Raw genomic sequence first — 20,822 nt, 5'->3', positions numbered from 1 at the left:
TTTGGATAGGACGCTAGTCTACATCAAAGTGATTTCCACCAGAACCAACATATCCAGCTGCCCAATAACTACTTGTTTGTCAAGGAAAAAAAAAACCAAACATCTCGACTCCACCAAAAATTGACCTCGAACCCTATGCGTGTAAAAAGTAACTTTAAAAGTTCTCTTACCAACTGACCTATCGGGATCCCGATTGTAATTTTTCAAAATTTACAATTGATTAAAAGATATAAATTCTCATCAATAAAACATAAATAAAATAAAGCCTTATATGTAGGCTTTTTCACTATGAATTCAACTTCCGATATCTAACTACCCAAACATAAAACCCATTTGACGTGGGGGGTAACATAGTTTAAATCTAATCAATCGTCCACTTTTTGGATAAAGAGGATCCCCTAAACTTCCGCATCATTTCCTTCAAAAAAGTATTTCTTCAGAGTTTATCCCGGTTTCTATATAGCGGGATACGGACAATAGCAATTGTAATTGCAATTGCAAAGTACTTTCCGCCACCTCTAAACGACCCAGCAACCCATTCACCACTGGGTGGACAAGGAGATCAGAAAAAAATCTCGACTGCGTGTGAAGCGAGTGCTCTACCAACTGAACTATTGGGACCCCGCATCATTTGCCTTTAGCAATTATAAGGAGCTGACATTAGACTTCTTTGATATTATTATTTTTCTTGTGGACCTTATAGCGAAAGACTGCTTAGTGTGTTGCCACAACCTTTATGCACAACTCTTAGTCATTTATGAAGTCATTAATGACTAATAATTGACTGATTGACCGCGGCTTTGCGGTTAAATGGTATGATACTCGCCTTCGGATCCGTAGGTCCCGGGTTCGAGTCTCCTTCTGAGCGGCGCAAAGTTAAGTTATTGAAAAAGGCTATTTATTAAATTAAATTTTCACACCATACTCAGGTATGAAACGAGTATCTTGTTAACAGCGTTGTCTCTATCTTTTTTTTTAATGGCATATCGCCTTAAAAGCGCCATGTCTCGTCTTACGTGTTAAGATTGTGTTGCTGGGGACCCATTGTACAGAATGAACGAAATTGACGTCACTCAGCTCTTTGCTATTGTATTTGGACAGCCTGTTAGTGATTATATAATATCACTAAATTATATCAATCAGACTATAAACGTTAAAGATTACACACTGTTTTGTATGTTGGTATATTTAATCTGTCTGGCGGATGTTATGAGTATTTTACCAAAACGCATATCTCCAAAAGCGCTTCGAGTGCGTTTCGTGGATATTGCGCTAAATAAATGCTCAGGTTTTCGTTTTAATGCATACAAAAGGTCAATCGTTGACAATCTAATGTTAATATAAAAATCCACGGATTCAAGGCATGGTATTATTATTATCGTTAGTTCAAAACAGCACACACCCTTTATCAATGCAACGAGTCTCCATCCTCACAGCAAACGATTATTTTTCTGGTTGCCACGGCGACGACGCCATAAAGATTTGGAAGGACGACAATATTGCTTTACTCTGACAAAACAACTTATTTTCGTTTTGGCCAGAAAATATATTTTTCAAAGTATCGAAGGGACGATATGAACCTCACTCATCTCTTTGTTATTGTTTTATCAGAAGATCTCACTAAATTCTATCAATCAGACTATAAACGTTACACGATATATAGGTTACACATAGTTTTGTGTATTGGTATGTTTTATCGTTATATCTTTATTTTATAAAGCGCAATATCCACTAAACGTACTCAAAGCGCTTTGCAAGGGGTTCCTGACCAAAACCAACACGTAACATGTAGAACGAGACATGGCGCCTGTTAGGCGATATTACATTTTTTTTTTTCCGACATAGACAACGCTGTTGATGGCCAGATGCTCATTTTACCCCTAAGAACGATGAGAGCATGTGCGTAAAGAGCCATTTCCAAGGACTCAACTATGCGCCGAGCGAGGCTCGAACCCAGGACCTTACGATCCGAAAGCGAGTGTCATACCACTAGACCACATAGCCGTCGCAATGCAGCCTGCCATCCGAACCCACTTATGGGTCTAGTTTTACATTGTTGTAATGGACAATATTTTGCGTCATTTTTGAGGTTTCCATTACAACAATGAGTCCGTAATTGGATTATCAGACCTGCAAATAAATGCACGTCGGACTAGGTTTATTGAGACTTTCAAGTTTGCGTTATGTATATTATAGATCTAGAGTGGCAATGAATTAATAAATAAGAACCGTGTTTAAAATATAATGTTCTTACAGGCATGATGTCATGTCCCATACCTTAATTGTTGCTGTTGTCTTGAGACCCCTTGTCGAGCGTTCTGAGCACATTTAGTGGATATTGTTTTATATAAGGGCTCACGTTTTATTGGGGTTTTTTTGTTGTTTTTTTTTTTGTTTTGTTTTTTTTTTTGTTTGGTTTTGTTTTCTTTTTCTTTTTGTCTTTTTTTTGTATAGTTTTGTTTTGTTTTGTTTGTTTTTGTTTTTGTTTTTTGTTTTTGTTTTTTTTTTTGGTTTTTTTTTGGGGGGAGGGTTCTTTTGGTTGTTTTTTGTTGTTTTTGTTTGTTTTTTTTTAAACTAAGACTTTTACGCATGTTGGTCGATAGAATCGTCGCTTGCATATCGCTTTTAAAACGCATTCTTAGAAGTTGATCGGGTAATCGTTTCATTAATTCTTCGGGCTCAAAACTATTCCTAAACCAACATCAACAAAAACGATAATGCTTCTTTTCGTCATTGTGTGTCCAGACTAGACATGAGGAGTGCGGGGATCTTTTCCCGTATATCAGGATTTTACGTTAAGCATTTCCGTTTTTACACTTTTTGCTGTTGGTTGAGGAAGGGATTTGAGCCCAAAATGTTCCGTGGTGAGTACTTTGTTATTATTTTAAAGCTGTTAAGCACTGTATTCATTTTTGTTCATGATAAAATAAAAAATTCTACTGTGTTTTGTCGGGATTCTAATCTTTCAATGTTAAGATGGTAAACCTAACCACAGTGCCAACGACTCGCCCACAAAACTTGATGCCAGTCTGTTATCGAGACAGTCAATACGAGCTTATCATTTTGGTTGAGAGTTACTCGTGTACCACGCATGCCATACATTAGCGATAATACGCTTACAATGTCGTTTCTGCCTTGTAACTATCATTTACCAGCTAATGCAAACTTAATCTATTAATCTATTATCTAAAAATTAATGAGATAAATTCTAATGCAAGCTTAATCTATCATCTAAAAATTAATGAGATAAATGGAATTTGATATTTTTGCACTTTAAGAAACTATTCATGATGAGTGACTGGTTCGACCGCATAGTTCTATAAATGGCTTGCTGATTCAAAACATCACTATGTTTAAAATCCAGATTTTAAACTATAGCTTTTATATAGCGCAATATCCACTAAATGTGCTCAAAGCGCTTTACAAAGGGTCACTGACCAACAAAAACATGTAACAATTTGAACGAGACATAATGCCTGTTAGGCGATATTACATATTTTCCGACAGAGACAACGCTGTTGACGGCCAGGTACTCATTTTACACCTGAGTACGGTGAGAGAATGTGAGTAAAGAGTCGTTTCCAAGGACTCAACTATGCGTCGAGCGAGGCTTGAAACCAAGACCTTCCGATCCAAAAGCGAGTGTCATACCACAAGACCACATAGCCGCACAATAATATAGAAAGGGGTTTTCAAAAATAACCGGCCGGTTCACCTCAAACTGACCATCTGAAGTGATCATTTTAAGACATCAGTTTATGCCACCAGTCTCATTGGTGGTTTGCAGTTCCAGTTAACGGAAGGTACCTAAAATAAAAATTAGTGTCTGGTTTGGCCTGAAATGACTCTAGAAACTATTACCTGTCTGTTAAATTTGGAAAAAAAAATTGTGTTGTAAAAGACAATATTATTTCGTGTATAACAACAACGAGCCCATAACGAAGTGGGTTGTCAGACGTGGATATAAGTACTCATCGGATAGCACTGGAACGGAAACGATTATCCACTCATAAACCCGTTATCCGCGGATAAAACATGGACGGGTGCTCAACCTATTAAAAAGACCCATTCAAAGGATAATCGTTTTTATTCCTGCAGCGAATAACCATCATGATTGAATCATTGAATTACTTTACTGATGATCCACTGATTACTCAGCTAACTGAGTCGGGTTGCGTTCGTCGTGTGATGGAGTCGACCTAGACGGTGTCGCTATGGCGGTGTCATCAAAGGGTTATCTTGTTTGCTTACTGCTTTTGAAAAATAAACATTAGAATAAAAAGATTTAATGACCATAAATTATTATAAAATTGCATTTCCATAGGTGTCAATTACTTTGAAGAATTTCAAGTTGGCATTCCCCCCAACGCGCACTCCTATCCCAATGAGTCTTTGCTTCCAACCGTTACTATAATATTACTATTTCAATATTATTCGACGATTATCCGTTTATCAGCGGAAAATTTTGATGATTATTCGTTTATTCGTTGGTCTGTAAATGTACGGATAAGATCCAAGTCTAGATAGCACCCATCAGATAGGACTCTTATCATTATTTTCTGAATAAGACTCAATGCGAGCGGTGGGTCAGTGATTATGCAAATACGATCGCGTTGATGGATGGGTTCTGAGAAAATTGTTGATGTGAATTTATAAGTCAAGCAGTCTATGCTGATAACAATAATTGTAACTTAAGACTCAGTTATACATTATTTTAATAAGAATATTGAAATATTGAAATACTAAACTGGCGTTGCTCTTTGATAACAATGGATAGTGCAGCCATCTTGTCTCATTAAAAAAATGTTTAGTTTTCTTTCTTTTCTCTTTGTCTTCTCTTTTATTCCCGTTTTTTTTTCATTCTTTTATTTTCATTTTTTGATTCCTTTTTTTTTAGGGGGGGGGGGTGTATATTGGTTGCGATTTTAAGCTGGTAAATCATTAATCTGTATGAGTGTGAATTATTTTTAACGTTTGGGCGTAATTTCCTTCTTACATGTTTTGCCCGATACTTAGGAGAAATCATAGGCTGTAGGGTACACTCGGATTGATTAAAACCAGGACTTTTTTGTCTTTTAAAAAAATATATTTATTTTGTTTTTATTCTTTCATTGAAACGATTCTTCGTTTCCTAAGCTCTTACGATTTAAGAACGTTGCAATCATAGACGAACCCCAAATTTTTAAATATTTAATCGTCCCATGCGTATCGTCTGCCCCAGTTTGTGTGTGTCCACTTTTCTTCTAAATCTAAACATAAACCACACACTGTCTCAACTGACACTAAACTCGTGAAACCAGAGGGACAAACATAGCCAAAATTATTAACTGAAGTTAAGATATCTCTGGAATTAACATATTGTACGCAATTGATTTAAAAAGCTATTTCTTTTTCTCTCCTCAAAATGTGATCTCTCGTCTCAAAACGGTATTGTGTCGTGGTGAACCAGCGGCCAAAAGGTTTAATTGTAGAATTTATCAGAAATCTGAGGTTTAGTATACTTTGCTATAAAAATCGATACCCCGTGTATTCCAATTTAAAAAAAGAAATAATTAAATCATGTCTCTAATTTGAGGAAATCAAATTTTATAGCTCCAAAATCACCCGACCTAATACCTGTGGCTATTGGACATACAAACATGTGTATTTGCCATAAAACAGCATTTAGTTTAAGTTGAAAAGTTAAAGTTTAAATTTTACAAAAATCTTTTGCTCACTAGAACTTAAACAGAACTCGCCAGAAGTTAAGCCCACATTGGATTATAGTGGATAGTAACGTTAGAGTAGTTACTTAATATAACCTTTGGCTTGTCTGGGACTGTCTTGCAGTGGTTTGAATCTTATTTAGATGGCAGAAAGCAACAGGTTATGATTTTAGATAAACTTTCTCGTCAACATACATTGTCTTTTGGTGTTCCTCAAGGCTCTGTTTTGGGTCCAATTCTTTTTGTTTTGTATACTTCTCCATTATCTAATGTCATCACTGGTCATGGGCTGCGCTATCATCTCTATGCAGATGATACGCAACTTTATGCTACTGATAAAACTAAAAATCTCGAAAATATTGTGAAACGTGTGGAAGAATGTGTGACGGATGTGAAAGAGTGGATGGATGCAAACAAGTTGAAAATGAATGAGTCAAAAACAGAAGTGATGATTGTGGGAAATAGAGGGCAGTTGAAGGTGAATGATGGTCTTGAGGTGTTGATTGGGGGTGAAAAGATCAAAGTTTCAAAGACTGTGAAAAATTTGGGTGTCTATTTTGATTCAGAAATGAAAATGTCAGCTCACATTTCTGCTCTCTGTAAATCTTTATACTTTCAATTGAAGAAAATCAGTTCGATCCGTCAGTATATTGCAATTGGAACATGTAAAACATTGGTTGTTTCCCTCATTTTTTCGAAACTAGACTATTGTAACTCGCTGCTTGTCAACTTGCCTCAGGCTTCTATTAAACAATTGCAACTACTGCAAAACAGTGCAGCAAGATTAGTTTTTGGCAAAAAAAAATTTGATCATGCAACCCCTTTGTTGGCCTCTCTCCACTGGTTGCCCATTGAAAAGCGCACATATTACAAAGCAGCGTGTCTTGTTTATAAGTGTTTGGCTGGTATAGCACCGGCATATCTCACAGATCACGTGGTCATGTGTAAATTTGAAAATTACACTTTAAGATCATGTAATGACCAAACGAAAATTTCGGAAAAAAGATCAAGAACAAAATTTGGTGATAGATCGTTTGCTTGTTTCGGCCCCAAGATTTGGAATGAACTACCACGTGGTCTGAGGGAGTGCAAGTCTTTACCTACTTTTAAAAAGAATCTCAAGACACATTTTTACTGTATTTGTTTTTCTTGACTCTATATGAATCCTTGATTTGGCTATGAATTGTTATTGTTGTTATTATTTTATTTTTTTATTTTTTCACTTAAAATTGATATTTATATTGTAAAGTGCCCAGAGCTTGTGTTTTACACGAGAATGAGCGCTATATAAATGTGTATTATTATTATTATTATTATTATTAGAGTAAGTTCTGATCAATGTGTGAGGTTTGCAGAAAAAAAAACTCCAGCAAAATAAAGTTCGAGCAAGTAACAATGTAGAGTATGAAGCAAAATTTCCTGTTAAAATCACAACCATGATAATATTTTTACTCAATTTGAATTTATTTTGCAGTTGAAAAAATGTAAACATTAACGCACATATTTAGTATTGTTTTCATTTTATGTACTATAATAATTAACACATTTTAAACAAGTGCACGTATCTGTCATAGCCATCGTCTACTTATAGTACAATAAGAAGTCGCTGGTCATAGCCCTTTGCTAAGCAATTTTCACACCTGAGTCGAGTGGGTTTATATATATCAAGTTCATCAACCAAAAACTCAACACTGGAATCAAAGTTTTGTGATTAAGACTTATTTGCTAATTGACCACACATTTCACCACTTGGTAAAATTACACTGTCTCATAATCGCATTCCAAGTTCGTCATAGGATACAAATATGACAGCTCACGGCAAGGCACCTCTTCTTTGGAATATCCTTTGGGATACATTTTCGTCCAAGGCTTTTTTCTTTTCATGTGATTATTATAAGCAGCACAGATAGAAAAATCGTAAATTCGTCGAGCTATTTTTAAACCTTGTCCGGGCATAGGCATAGAAATTCCTTCAAACTCCACTTCCGTTAGAGGAAATACATGTTCGACTGGGTATATGAAAGTTCTCGATATATACTGCGTCATCGCCCAAAGATAAGGACCGGTTCTGGAGTAGAAAAACAAATCTATACAGGGGAACATTCTATCTTTGTAACGGAATTTCCAGTGAAACCGTGAGAATAGCTTTAGGTTGAAACCTTCAATACAACTTAAGGTTCGTTTCACTTCACGCCAGTCTTGAAAATCAATCCCAAAGTCAAGGTCGTCGTCCCAAGGAATAAAACCACCATGTCTTGTAGCGCCGAGAATTGACCCTGCCGTCATGAAAAACACAATCTTCTGCCTGTCAAGTGCCTCTCTCAAAGTTCTAAACAGATGTAAGTAATCAACTTTCATACTCACATTCAAAAATTGCAAAAAATTTCCATGGCCTCGTGACAAAGCGTCATAAATAACAGGTATGTTGTAATTTGTTTTGTAGATCTTGATATTTGATTGATTTATGTCCGTTCTTCTTACTTCCGGTTGCCTCTTTATTTCGCATTTAAGTTTGGAGTAAACCTCAAAAGAATGTAATCTTGGAATATAATGAATCTTGACGATTTCAGGGGTGCTTACTTTTTTCCAAGCTTTATACATAATGCTGTCAAAAACAACGTTCCGAATTGGGATATGAAACATTACAATATATGTAAATATGGTAAAAACTGTTAATCCAAACGTATGGCGTCGAGAGAATGTTATCAGTGGTTTGCAGACTGATGAGATACAACGCCGAATCTTAATTTTCGCCATCTTTATCGTGAACATTAGTTTTGGAGGGTGTTCTAGACAAAAATTTACGACTTTCTTATGATATAAAACCTACACAGGAAACAAGACAAAACCATTTCTACTTGTAATATCAATATTAGAAAAACAAGCAAACCAAGTTCATTACGACAAATGCGCCTTAATTCCATCAACTAAATGAATCACATCTCCATCCGTCATTTCTATCCTTTTCGGAGAGCCATTCAGAGTATTTCCAATATACTTCCTTAAAATCGACGCTTTTGTGAAACCGTCTGTGACTTGGCATCCGGTGATTCGAAACGTGTTGGAGTATTATACTGGGGGAAAAAAAGAAAATTGTTGTGATGGTTCGTAATGATCTTAGCAGATCAAGCATTAATCATCAATCAATATAAAATAAATAGGCTCTAGTTAGTTGAAATATTGTCATTGTTATCAATTCTCAATTTTACATTTTACTAGTATTTTAACAAAAATAGTTCTGTAACAAAGGTATGCATAATAATCATTATTGTCCGTAAGAGAGATGGAAGTAATGTTGTGAAGGGCGATACAAAGGAATGGCGACAATTCTAAATGACAGAATTTCATTTCAAATATATTTTTTTTTAGTTTTTCAAAATGTTCTTGTCTGTTTATCAAATATGCAGCTACATATTGTTAATCCAAGAAGGAGACAGAAAGAAAGAAAGAAAGAAGAAGAAGAAGAAGAAGAAGAAGAAGAAGAAGAAGAAGAAGAAGAAGAAGAAGAAGAAGAAGAAGAAGAAGAAGAAGAAAAAGAAGAAGAAGAAGAAAAACAACAACAACAACAACAACAACAACAATTACATCAACAATGACAACAAAAAGAAGAAAGAAAGAAATTAAGAAAGAAATGATGTTAATATATTGTTTACTAACCTCAACAAGCATGACTCCTGGACATGCAAACAAAACAATCGTCAATCAATGAATCTGTTGCTTTCCTGGACAATGACTTATCCTGTACTTTGTCTGAGTTTTCCCTTTATGGCCGCATTAATTGATGATAGACCTTTGGACACACTTTATTACTATTTTGTCCCCCATCGCTCACTGCAGATTGATGTAGGCTTATATTAAGAATTCACAACCAATTGATGAATTATTATATTTGGTTGTAAACTTGACTCGATTTGCATAATATATCTACATTCATAAACACACGTATATATATATATATATATATATATATATATATATATATATATATATATATATATATATATATATATATATATATAAGGTGCGAGAGATAAAAAAAAAAACGAAAATATTTATGTCGCTATTTTGATACGAAGTAGAAATCAGAAATATACTAAAATTTACAAGCAACAAGAACAAAACCTTAAGTTGATTATTGCCAAGTTTAATTTTTTAAAATGCTCAATTGGTTAAGAAACTATGTAAAGTCGTATAATAATCACGATATGAAAATTTCCAAACTTGCGTCCTGTTTAAGCAGCGCAGTTTTACTAGTAAGAAGTTGCCCCGTACTATAAAATCAGATAACCGATTGGGTCAAAGTCTGAAATAAGTTTCTTTGTCTTCTAACAATGCTACAGTACGCGCAGATATATTACTTGATTGGTTTCTAAAGATGAATGGTCTCCAATGAGCTCTGATTTGAATCCAACGGATCACGGCATTTGGTCATTGATGTCCAATATGGTTTATTAGGGTCGTAAAACAGGTTTCAAAATGCATGGGATGAAATCATAATTCAAGACGATAGAAAATCGTGGCGAAAAAAGGCTACGCACAGTCATAAAGCAAAATGGCGGATCGGCGGATCGTGGCAACATATTATGAGATTGACGTCAAAATCTTCGATATGGAAAATTTGAGGTGTGTCTATTAAAATAATCGTCAAATTAATATTTTTCAATATATTTTCATTAAAGCTTGTTTACATCAAGTTCAATAAATTGGTTTGATTCCGGGGTTTTTTCTCGCACCCGATATATATATATATATATATATATATATATATATATATATATATATATGTATGTATCGTAATATATTAGAGCTATATCTACTGAATGAGCTTGAAGTGTTTTACAAGGGATACCAAGTCAGCAACAACATTCAACACGTAGGACGAGACATGACATCCGAAAGTAAGGCGATATTACATTTTTTTTTTCGACAGAGACAACGCTGTTGTCAATCAGCCTACCCATTTTAGACCTGATTACGATGACAGGTTGAAAATAACCGGCCTTTTTTCGAGGTCTCAATTTTGCTCCGCCCACAGCCGGAGACCTGCCGGTCAGAATCCGAGTGGCGTGTATCACAAGACTACAAAACCGACATGACCAGTGAACCATACGAATCAGCTCCTTAATATCATGAGCTCTTTCCTTTGTAAAATGCATAGATAGTTTCATTGCAATGCGTTACCGTCATTAACTGTCTCAGTTCATGGTATGTGTTTCGGTAAAATATTCAACTGTTCTGTTTTCCCAGATCAATGATACAAATGCACAACACTGGGTATTGATGATACTGAGTTTGCGCGTCGGGGCGCTAACGGGGCCGATTAGAGATAGACGACGATTGGGATTGTTTGGAAGCTTTAACCCTTTGCCCACTAGTCAATATGATATCGGAAATGCTATCGCCGTCTACATCTACGCCAGAATAGAAATAGAGGGTGGAGCCTACCATGATATAACATATTATGGAGCCCTAATTTCATCATATCAGTTCTGTCCACTGACCGGTGGGTGGGTATCGCTTTCAAGAACTTATGTCCTTATTTGAAATCCTGAGTTTTTGACCAATCAACGGATTGCTCTTTTGATAGCTCGCTTGTCAACATGAGTCAGCTCAGCCTTTGATTTGTGTACAGGCATCACAGGCGGTATATGTTGTGTAACTTCAAAGACCACGGTTGACCGAAAACGATGCATGGAAGCCCTACTATGGCTAAAAACAATAATAAAGGACTGAGTGATATCAGTTTTGTTCTATCTAAAGGCTTTAACGTTGATAATGTGTCAGAGCGTTGCCTTCGAAAAATCATCGTCTGGCAATGACTAAAAAATTATGTCAAAATACAAGGTCAAATTACCAAAAGAAAACAATACCCATGCATTGTATTCAATAGTTCAACTTATGTGATTACTTGTTTCCTTGCAAACTACTTACGGTGCTCTAATCTATAAATTAAATGAGTTCAAAAGACAAAGTCCAAGTACCAGGCAACAAGTTAATGAAGGCTCGGTTAGAGGGGCTTAAGTGAGCACTTATCACCCGTTTTCGAGCTAAAAGCAATAGGGAAGAGCAGTCGTGATATCAAACCCTCTACTCTTTTGGTTCCTAAATCCTTGGGAGTGTGTATGTAACCAGTACTTTGGAGGTCTAATAATGGATAGGTTACATAAAGGTGGCTTAACTTTTTCCGTACCAGGTGCAGGGGCGTGGCTATATTGGTTGATTTGGTGCCTGGCACCGCATCCATCTTTTAAAAATGGATTATAGCATTTTTAAAAATAAAACTGAGAAATGGTATATACCGCCTCTTACTTATTTGAGTAGGTCTTTTCTTTAAATATTTTTAGCTTTCTTTTGTATTTACAAATATAGCATTTTAAAAGTAATTTTCTTCTGATTCTGGCACCACCTTATACTGTAAGCATGTCACGCCACTGAGCAGGTGTATATGCAGATTCTTAGGATTACGAGATGTAAGAGAGCGAGGATGGATGATCTTTATTGACGACCAGCATATATTTAGACTAGAAAATAAGATACCATCACTCTGACTCCAGAAGATGAATTACACTAGCTATGTACCCAGTCCTTTGGAAGAGTGGTTTTACACTCCCCATAAAATAGGAGCCATTTTTTGGGGGACATCATACTTTTTTTTCCCTATTACAAAGAGTGGCATCAATTTTATTAATTCTACAGAAGGATGAAGTTGACGTCATTTTGGTCTCCTTATTGTTTTTAGTCCGCCAGTTAAGTGATCAATTCTCACTATGTATAGATAGAATGAAGTTGACGTCACTCATGTCTTTATTATTGTATTTTGCCGTCCGCATTTGTGAGTAATTCTCACTAAACTGTATTAACCAGACTATAAACGTTTAAGGTTATACAGAGTTTTGTGTGTTGGTACGTTATACTTCCGGATGGCAATGTTGTGAGCTTCTTAGCCAAGCACATACTATCTACACTCACAAACGGAAGGCAGGATCAATTCAGCTTCTTTTGTCATTAGTTTCTATGGTACCATACCAAATCAGAGAATGAAAATGACATATTGATCTAAAATCGATCAGCTTGATAGATATTTTTAGATTCGACCCATAAGAGTTTGTATGGAAGTGTGGGTAGAAAGCAAAATGCATGGGGAAAATGGTACAAATAAGAAAGCGCTTTGAGCACATTTCAGTGGATAATGCGCTATATAAAGCTCAATTAAACAAATAAATGTGTTTGCCTATGTCTGAGAGGTCTGGGGTTCGATTCCCAGTCGAGGCAAGCTGATTTTTTTTTTAGATGATTGTTGTTTGTTTGTTTGTTTTTTCTTTGTTTTTTTTTGGGTTTTTTTGGTCTTTTTGTGTATTGTTTGTTTAAAAAAAAATATTATTATTATTTTTCTTTACTTTGCCTGGCATTGTTTTTTTTTCTTTCAAATTCACCTTTTTAGATGTGTGAATGGTTTATCTAATTCTTCTCTTTGGGTTAAGATTAGAACAAGAGTTTATCATACTCTCTGAAATAACAGTGACTTAAATTCACTATGTTAAGACATCTAATCTATCACAAACTACTTACTATGTTAAGACATCTAATCTATCACAAACTACTTTCTATTAGGCCAAACCTAGACCCAGCCAACCAATCATTGTTAGACGGTGAGAGGGTGTAGAAAAAACGCATTGATTTGCGCAGATTGGAACCATGTCGCTTGCGTGTGAGTCAGATGTTCTGCCTTTGAGAGCAAACTTATAGTTATTCATACAATGGAATGTAACACTTTGATCTTATCAAAATCAGAGAATAAAAGACAAATTAACATTTGATATTAAAGCTTTCTAAATAACACATTTAACATGCTTACAACTGTAGACACTCTTTATGTGTTTTGTTTTTTTTTTCTAACAATTACACTCTCGTATTTCACTTTCTGTATTTTTTTTCTTCGAGGATTTGCATCATACGATTCTTTTCCTTTTAATGAATAAGCTAATAATGATTGCTCCATGAAGAAAAATCAATAATATACGACTGCTATTCTATCACAGAACGTCTAGGGTTAGTTGTTTTCATTTGTGACTGATGTATGTCAACCTCACCCGTGTTTATCGTAGTCTTTGTGCAAATGCGTGTGCTCAGAATCGATAGAAATCACAACAGGCTTCAAAGCTGTAATCATATATAGTATATACGATGTTTATAAACGATAATCGATTGAAAGTTATGGGTTTAATTGTGACCCACAGTTACAATCCGGAATTCTGTCGATGTGGACCAGATGCTGAAATTTGGCTTAAACGTTTATAATATGGAGCTTTAGAGTTTTTTAAAAAATAAAGTGCAATATCCACTAAATGTGCTCATAGCGCGTTACAAAGGGTCTCTGATCAACAAAAACAACGCTGTTAACGGTCAGGTACTCATTTTACACCTGAGTACGGTGAGAGAATGTGAGTAAAGCCTTTGCCAATGACTCAACTATGCGCAGAACGGGGCTCGAATCCGATCTGAAAGCGAGTGTCATACCACTAGACCACACACACACACACACACACATACACACACATATATATATATATATATATATATATATATATATATATATATATACATATATATATATATATATATATATATATATATATATATATATATATAAAATATTTAAAAGAATATCTTATGTTTCAAATTTCGAAGTCCTAGGCGTTTTTTAGGTTAAAGGGCTTTTCGGAATCTGGTTCTCCTTTACAGAGATAGACATATGCCTTGTACAAGAATGAAGAAAACCATGTCAGACAAAGGGGAGTTTGATTTTTACCCTCTTATAGGTTTTACAGCTGTCTTTATCATTTTTGCTTGTCGGACCAATAAAAAACAAACGATTTTACATTTTTATTTACCTTTCAAGATCATTTTTACACACAAGCGGTCAATTAGCAATTTGCATTTATTAGAAAGAGCAAATATTATACTTTTCCAAGTTCCTCTCAACGAAAACAAAGGCAGCGAATTCTTCCGGCACATCATTATTTATTGATAAATGTCATTAGGAAAATGGATTCCTCTTTCGATCAACTGCTTTTTTAACTCGATATTTTCTGGCTGCAAAATTTAGAAGATTTTAATATTAACTTTGTGTGCATGAAAGATATTTGTGCAAATTTCGAGAATAGAGACGGGTTTTTTTGTTCTGTTTTATTTATTCTTCAGTTTGTTCGATTTGGGTGGAATGGGGTTCACATTTTTTTTTCTTTTAAAACCTTCATTCATAACATGTTCTAACTTGATTCAGTGATCCCTTCCGGTAAAAGGTTCTGGCAGGATCCCAATGGTTTAATTTTTGATAGAGCATTCGACTTTGGATTTGGTGCCAATTGAAACACGAAGTTTTCTTTTCATTAAATTTATTTATTTATCTATTTATTTTTGTTTTATGTTATTGTCGATGTTTTGTTGGGGGTCTTTTTTTGTTGTTGTTTTTTTTTCCTTTTTTTCTGTTTGTTTTTTGTTTTTGTTTTTTTTGGGGGGGGTTGTTTTTGGTTTGTTTTCTGGGTTGGGTTTTTATTTTTGGTGTGTGCTTTTTGTGGGGTTATTTTTTTGACTTCTTGTACGAGTATGATTTGTTTTGCTTATTTTTAAAACTGTTTTCGTTTTTGTTTTAGTGTGTGTGTGTGTGTGTTTGTGTGTGTGTGTGTGTGTGTGTGATCCCTCTGTACATTCAGCAGTTATAGTCGTTGTGTCTATTACATCTACGACCTTTCGTGGATAAAAAACCTTTTAGATTGTTTGCATTCAATTTTCCATTGACAGCTATACCATCAATATAAATAGTCCTGCAGAGCTTCAGTTTTTCCGGGTTTCTGCAGCATTAAATGGATAATAACAGTTACTTGCTACTACTAAATATCTTCCTGGTGAATGGGGTGGGGGGGGGGGGGGGAAGTCAGAAGAATCATGGCTAGACCATGTCTCTTTCCCTGTGGGTCGAGGGCTCAACCACCGAGCTCTACACCATAGAGAGAGAGTTGTCCTTCAAAGCCATTAGGCCCCCTGGAATCGGAGTTTATCCCTGTTTACAAACCGTGAAATGGACAATTGCGATTGCTTGCTACCGATAACCTTTGGGTGAGACGCTAGACTATCATAAAGTACTATCTGCCAGATATAACAGACCCAGCTACCTAATCACTACTGGATGGACAAGTGTGTGTGTGTGGGGGGGGGGGGTCCACAAAAAAAATATCGATTTCACCCGGGATCGCTCTTGGTCCCTTTGCGTGTGAAGCGTGTGCTCTACCAACTCAACTATCGGGATCCCCCCCCCCCCCCATCCGTTCTACACATAACCACCACCCCCCCCCCCCCTCTCCCACCGGCGGAAAGTGCTTTGTTGTTGACCAGCGTTCTATTCAAATCAATATCACTGTCAATTAACGTTACAGAAATCGAGAATAATGCTGGGTCTAAGTTAATATAATGGTGTATGTATATGTGAATGCGTGTGTGTGTGTGTGTGTGTGTGTGTGTGTGTGTGTGTTTGTGTGTTGGGGGGGTGGGAGGGGGAGTATAATAATAAGTAATATATAGCGAATTATCACGCATTCACCATGCTCAATACGCTTCACAATCTTTCATTTATAACAAAAGTAAAAAAGGGTTCACACCCATTATCCTATTCTGATTGAATACGCCTCACGATTTGTTTTCTTTTGTGGCCAAAGACTTGTCTTTTGAAGTAATTTTTTGGTCAGTGTCAGGCAAAAGTTCACAATGGCTACGCCCCGAGGCGGTAAGCGTTAGCAATGTCCCATTCTAACTGTGATTAACCACCGCCCCACCACATTATTTAAACAACAAAAACAAAACGCGAGTGGCTGAAATAAATGACCACATAGATGAAGAACATAACAAAGTAACACAACATAATCAATGTATTGATATAGTATCACCACAACGGCGACCGCCGTCGCCATCAACAACACAACGACCTTCAACATCGTCATCGCCACAGCGAACACCGACATCGTCATCACCAGACCACCAACACCATCATCAGAATCACAGCGATCACCAACACCATCATCACCACGACGACCGCTACAGGGACCACCGCCACCATTTTTACTATACAAACCACCAAAATCATCACCATTACACCGACTATCATCACTATCATCAATACGGCGACCACTAGCACCATATTTGCAACAGCGAGGACAGCGACAACAACAACAACAACAACTACCACCACCACTAGAACTGACAAGACAGCCAATACAACAAACGACGGAGACAACGTTCCAAGTCAATCGAAATCAAATAAAACAATACATCCTCCCATCTTTTATTTGCTAGTTCAAATAATAAGACAGATCCATTTACACTGGCACTGACAATCAACGATAATGACAAAATACAACTCACAACATCAGCAAAAAATATCGGCATCACCTTAGAGAGTAATCTGTCTATGAACAAACATATTAACAATGTAAGAACAAGTGCTATCTGCATTCTAAGAAATATCAGAACAATCAGACCATTTATTAATAGGGAAACTTGCAACAAATTGGTAACATCTTTAATATTCCCGAAAATGGACTACTGCAATGCACTGTTTGTTGGTCTCACAAAGGACAAAATAAACAAACTCCAGAAAATACAGAACATGGCAGCCCGCGTTGTACGCAAGATCGGTCGTGAGCAATGCTGCTCTTATCCGAGATTTGATTATCGATAACCACCGTGACTTTCTTTCTATCGCGTAGTCCTGGTTGACTGGCGACCCTGACATTGAACGTTTGCCCTTGGATTACACTGCCATTAATAAAAGTAGAACCTCGGCAAGAGGAGGCCGTATAATTAACCATTTTAATGACAAACTCTGAGTGCAGCCGGTGGACAGAGAGGATGTCTTCAAGTCTTTTGAACATCTAGAAATTCTACTTCAAGTTCACAAAATCACATACAGACTACTTTCTGTTCACCGTCCACCACCATCACGCAAAAATAAAGCCATGCATCAACTTTTTTTGAGGAATTTGGTAAACCTTCTACACCAAATCGACACAGAAAATGGTAAAATACTTATTTTCGGCTATTTTAATTCCCATATGGATGACAGCAACAACGTCCACACACAAGTCAACTACTAAATTCTTTCGGACTATTCGGTCTAGTGGTATGACACTCGCTTTCGGATCGGAAGGTCCTGGGTTCGAGCCTCGCGCTCGGCGCATAGTTGGGTCCTTGGAAAAGGCTCTTTACTCACATTCTCTTACCGTACTCAGGTGTAAAATGAGTACCTGGCCGTTAACAGCGTTGTCTTTGTCCGAAATATTGTAATATCGCCTAACAGGCGTCATGTCCCGTTCTACATGTTAAATGTTGCTGTTGACCAGGGACCCATTGTAAAGCGCTATGAGCACATTTAGTGGATATTGCGCTATACAAAGCTCAATTTGTTTTTTGTTTTTTTTTTCCCCATAAAATTCAAGACCCATATTTTAGATCTCGTTATAGCAGAGAAAGAGGACCTTGATAAAATCGACATTTCCATAAACGACTGTCCATTCTCTTTTAAAATGTAAACAAGATTGATACTAGTAATATTAAATCGGATTACCTGAAGAAAACCCAAAGATTGAGATATCGAGCATTTTTCCCAATCAATTTTAGAGTCGGAACTTCTGCAGAAATTAAAGAATCACCATCAATTGGAACTAAAATTGACCTTTATAATCTCGAATTTACCCCCCAAAAAATGTTTATTAACATTGTCAACTCAAGACCCGGAAAATGACAATTCGACCAAACACCCAGTGGTGCAACGACGATATCAAACTAATCTAGAAAAAACTAAGAGTCGCCGAAAAAGATGGAAATTATGAAATTTAGAAATCGACAAACTAATATATCTCGAACTAAGGAAATAAATAAATTTTATTATCAAGAAAGCAACCTCTGATTTCATGAAAAATGTATTAATGGAGAACAGGAAAAACGTCGTAGTGATGACTTTGACCTCTGAAATCGTGGTTTCTTGTTTTTAGTGTTATGGGATTCTGGTCGGGGAGAAAAATAGTCTACTTTTAGTTTTAGACTTTCTGTAGAGCGACCACTAGTGATCATCATCATCATCATCATCATCATCATCATCATCATCATCATCATCATCATCATCATCATCATCATCATCATCTTCTTCTTCATCATCATCATCATCACATCATCATCATCATCATCATCATCATCATCATCATCATCATCATCACATCATCATCATCATTATAATAATAATAATAATAATAATAATAATAATAATAATAATAATAATAATAATAATAATAATAATAATAATAATAATAATAATAATAATAATAATAATAATAATGATAATAATAATAATAATAATAATAATATTAATAATAATAAATAATAATAATAATAATAAATAATAATAATAATAATAATAATAATAATAATAATAATAATAATAATAATAATAATATCCATCGCCCTGAGACCTTGATCATCAACAACAATAACAATTTTTGAATAAACAAACAAACGAACAAAAAAGCAGCAATCATCAACATCAAAATGCCACCTGATAAGAACTTGACCCCTGGAGTCAACTACGTTCTTAATACACTTTTAGATCCGTAAGCCATACGGATAGAGTATTAATCCCATTTTTTTTCATATAATAGCAACTATCTCTGCACTACCCTTTGGAAATTACGCTAATCTACTTAAAGCACTCTCCGACAGATCTCAGAAACCTAGACACACTGCAGCAGGATTGACTTGGCGGTCAGAAATATTGATGCTATGCGTTTAGCTAAAATACTCACAACATCCACCAGCCAAATATGACGTACCAACACACACACAAAAATGTGTAACCTTGAACGTTTATAGTCTGATGGATAAAAAATAGTGAGAACTAATCACCAAAATGGATGTCTAAAATCAATAAAAATAATAAAGAACTGAGTGACTTCAATTTCATTTCCTCTGTAACCGACTCTAACCGGGGTTATATTGAGTAGTCTATACGACTTAAAACGATATCGTGTATTATATGAATTCGAGAGCCAAAAGACTGAGTCAATAATATGGTCGTTCCTCGAGGTCAATAAATTCACGATTCAAGATATCTAGTATTATAACAACTTATTTTCAAATCTAAGAAAATTTAAGATAAAATGGCAAAATTTAATGGAATGTAACAGCATAATTGTGTACTTCTTCATCAATCGGTCAATCGGGACCACATGGAGAGTAGGTGTTAGAATGCGAATTGAGTCATTAAGACTTTTCGGGGCGTTTAAAATTTGTTTTAGATAATAGAAAAACAAACAAAATAATACATACCTCCAGATCTTTATTTTACACCAGTGCCAGCTCCTTACTTTGTCACCATTTATTTGATATGATAAATAATCCATGAAATATATTTTTTAATTTTTCATAAACATAGACTGAAAACGATAAAAGTATATTCCATTTTTTTGAAAACCTTATACACTTTGCTGTCGATCTATTGAAGACAATTTAGAATTTTAAAACAATGAATAACAACCCTTGATATCCATATATCTGTACGGAAAGAGTAAACGAACTATTAATGACAACTCATAAACATGTCCAAATGATATTGATTATTCTCATACAACCCTCATCTCACCCTCCTAACGAATACGTATCCCATAAGTAAATTAGGTCAAATAAACTCAACCATCACACAACTAACTACATTGCACACTCCAGAATCAATGGTGAGCTAAAAATGCTGTTTTTTTTACATGCCATCTAACGATACCAGTCGGGCGTGACGCCCCGCTGGTATCGTTAGGTGGCACGTTCTATTTTTTCATTGGTTACCGTTGAATCAGTTAATTGTATCCTTTATTGTCAAGTGGGTGATGGAGATGAAAGGGTGTGTTGAGAGTCTGCGTTTGACTGGGCAAATCAATACATGAGTGAAGTTATATTTATTATACATGGACCCTCTGATCACAAGTAAACTTTCTTTGAAACCAGAAGCTCAGATGTCATTCAAATATTTCCGGTGTTTAGATATACCATTTTAGGAGATACTCAAAAATGAAAAAAAAAATC

The 20,822-nt window shown here is 35.7% G+C and overlaps 2 protein-coding genes across 4 annotated transcripts in view; both read right to left on the bottom strand.

The window, feature by feature from the left end:
- The window catches only part of LOC144968724 (uncharacterized), a 56,500-nt gene extending 36,046 nt beyond the window's left edge, over positions 1-20,454 (bottom strand). For 2 of the 3 annotated variants that reach the window (XM_078907347.1, XM_078907340.1), the window contains exon 1: positions 20,076-20,454. The gene's annotated coding sequence lies outside the window, so the exon portion shown is untranslated. Of the gene's footprint in view, positions 1-19,552; positions 19,621-20,075 lie in introns of all 3 variants that reach the window. The other variant, XM_078907346.1, reaches the window with a different exon arrangement.
- On the bottom strand, positions 7,149-17,203 carry LOC144968722 (uncharacterized). Its single transcript, XM_078907338.1, has 3 exons — positions 17,121-17,203; positions 9,363-9,536; positions 7,149-8,779 (listed from the first exon to the last, which is right to left on the bottom strand). Exon 3 carries the CDS (start codon positions 8,475-8,477, stop codon positions 7,464-7,466), a length of 1,014 nt encoding a protein of 337 aa, XP_078763464.1. The 5' UTR covers positions 8,478-8,779; positions 9,363-9,536; positions 17,121-17,203; the 3' UTR covers positions 7,149-7,463.
- Positions 20,455-20,822: the final 368 nt, after the last annotated feature.

Source organism: Berghia stephanieae, chromosome 3 (assembly GCF_034508935.2).
Source record: "Berghia stephanieae isolate SIO BIC M18660-M18661 chromosome 3, UCSD_Bste_1.3, whole genome shotgun sequence".
Classification (NCBI taxonomy): Eukaryota; Metazoa; Mollusca; class Gastropoda; order Nudibranchia; family Aeolidiidae; genus Berghia; species Berghia stephanieae.
This window is presented reverse-complemented; position numbering and strand designations above follow the sequence as displayed.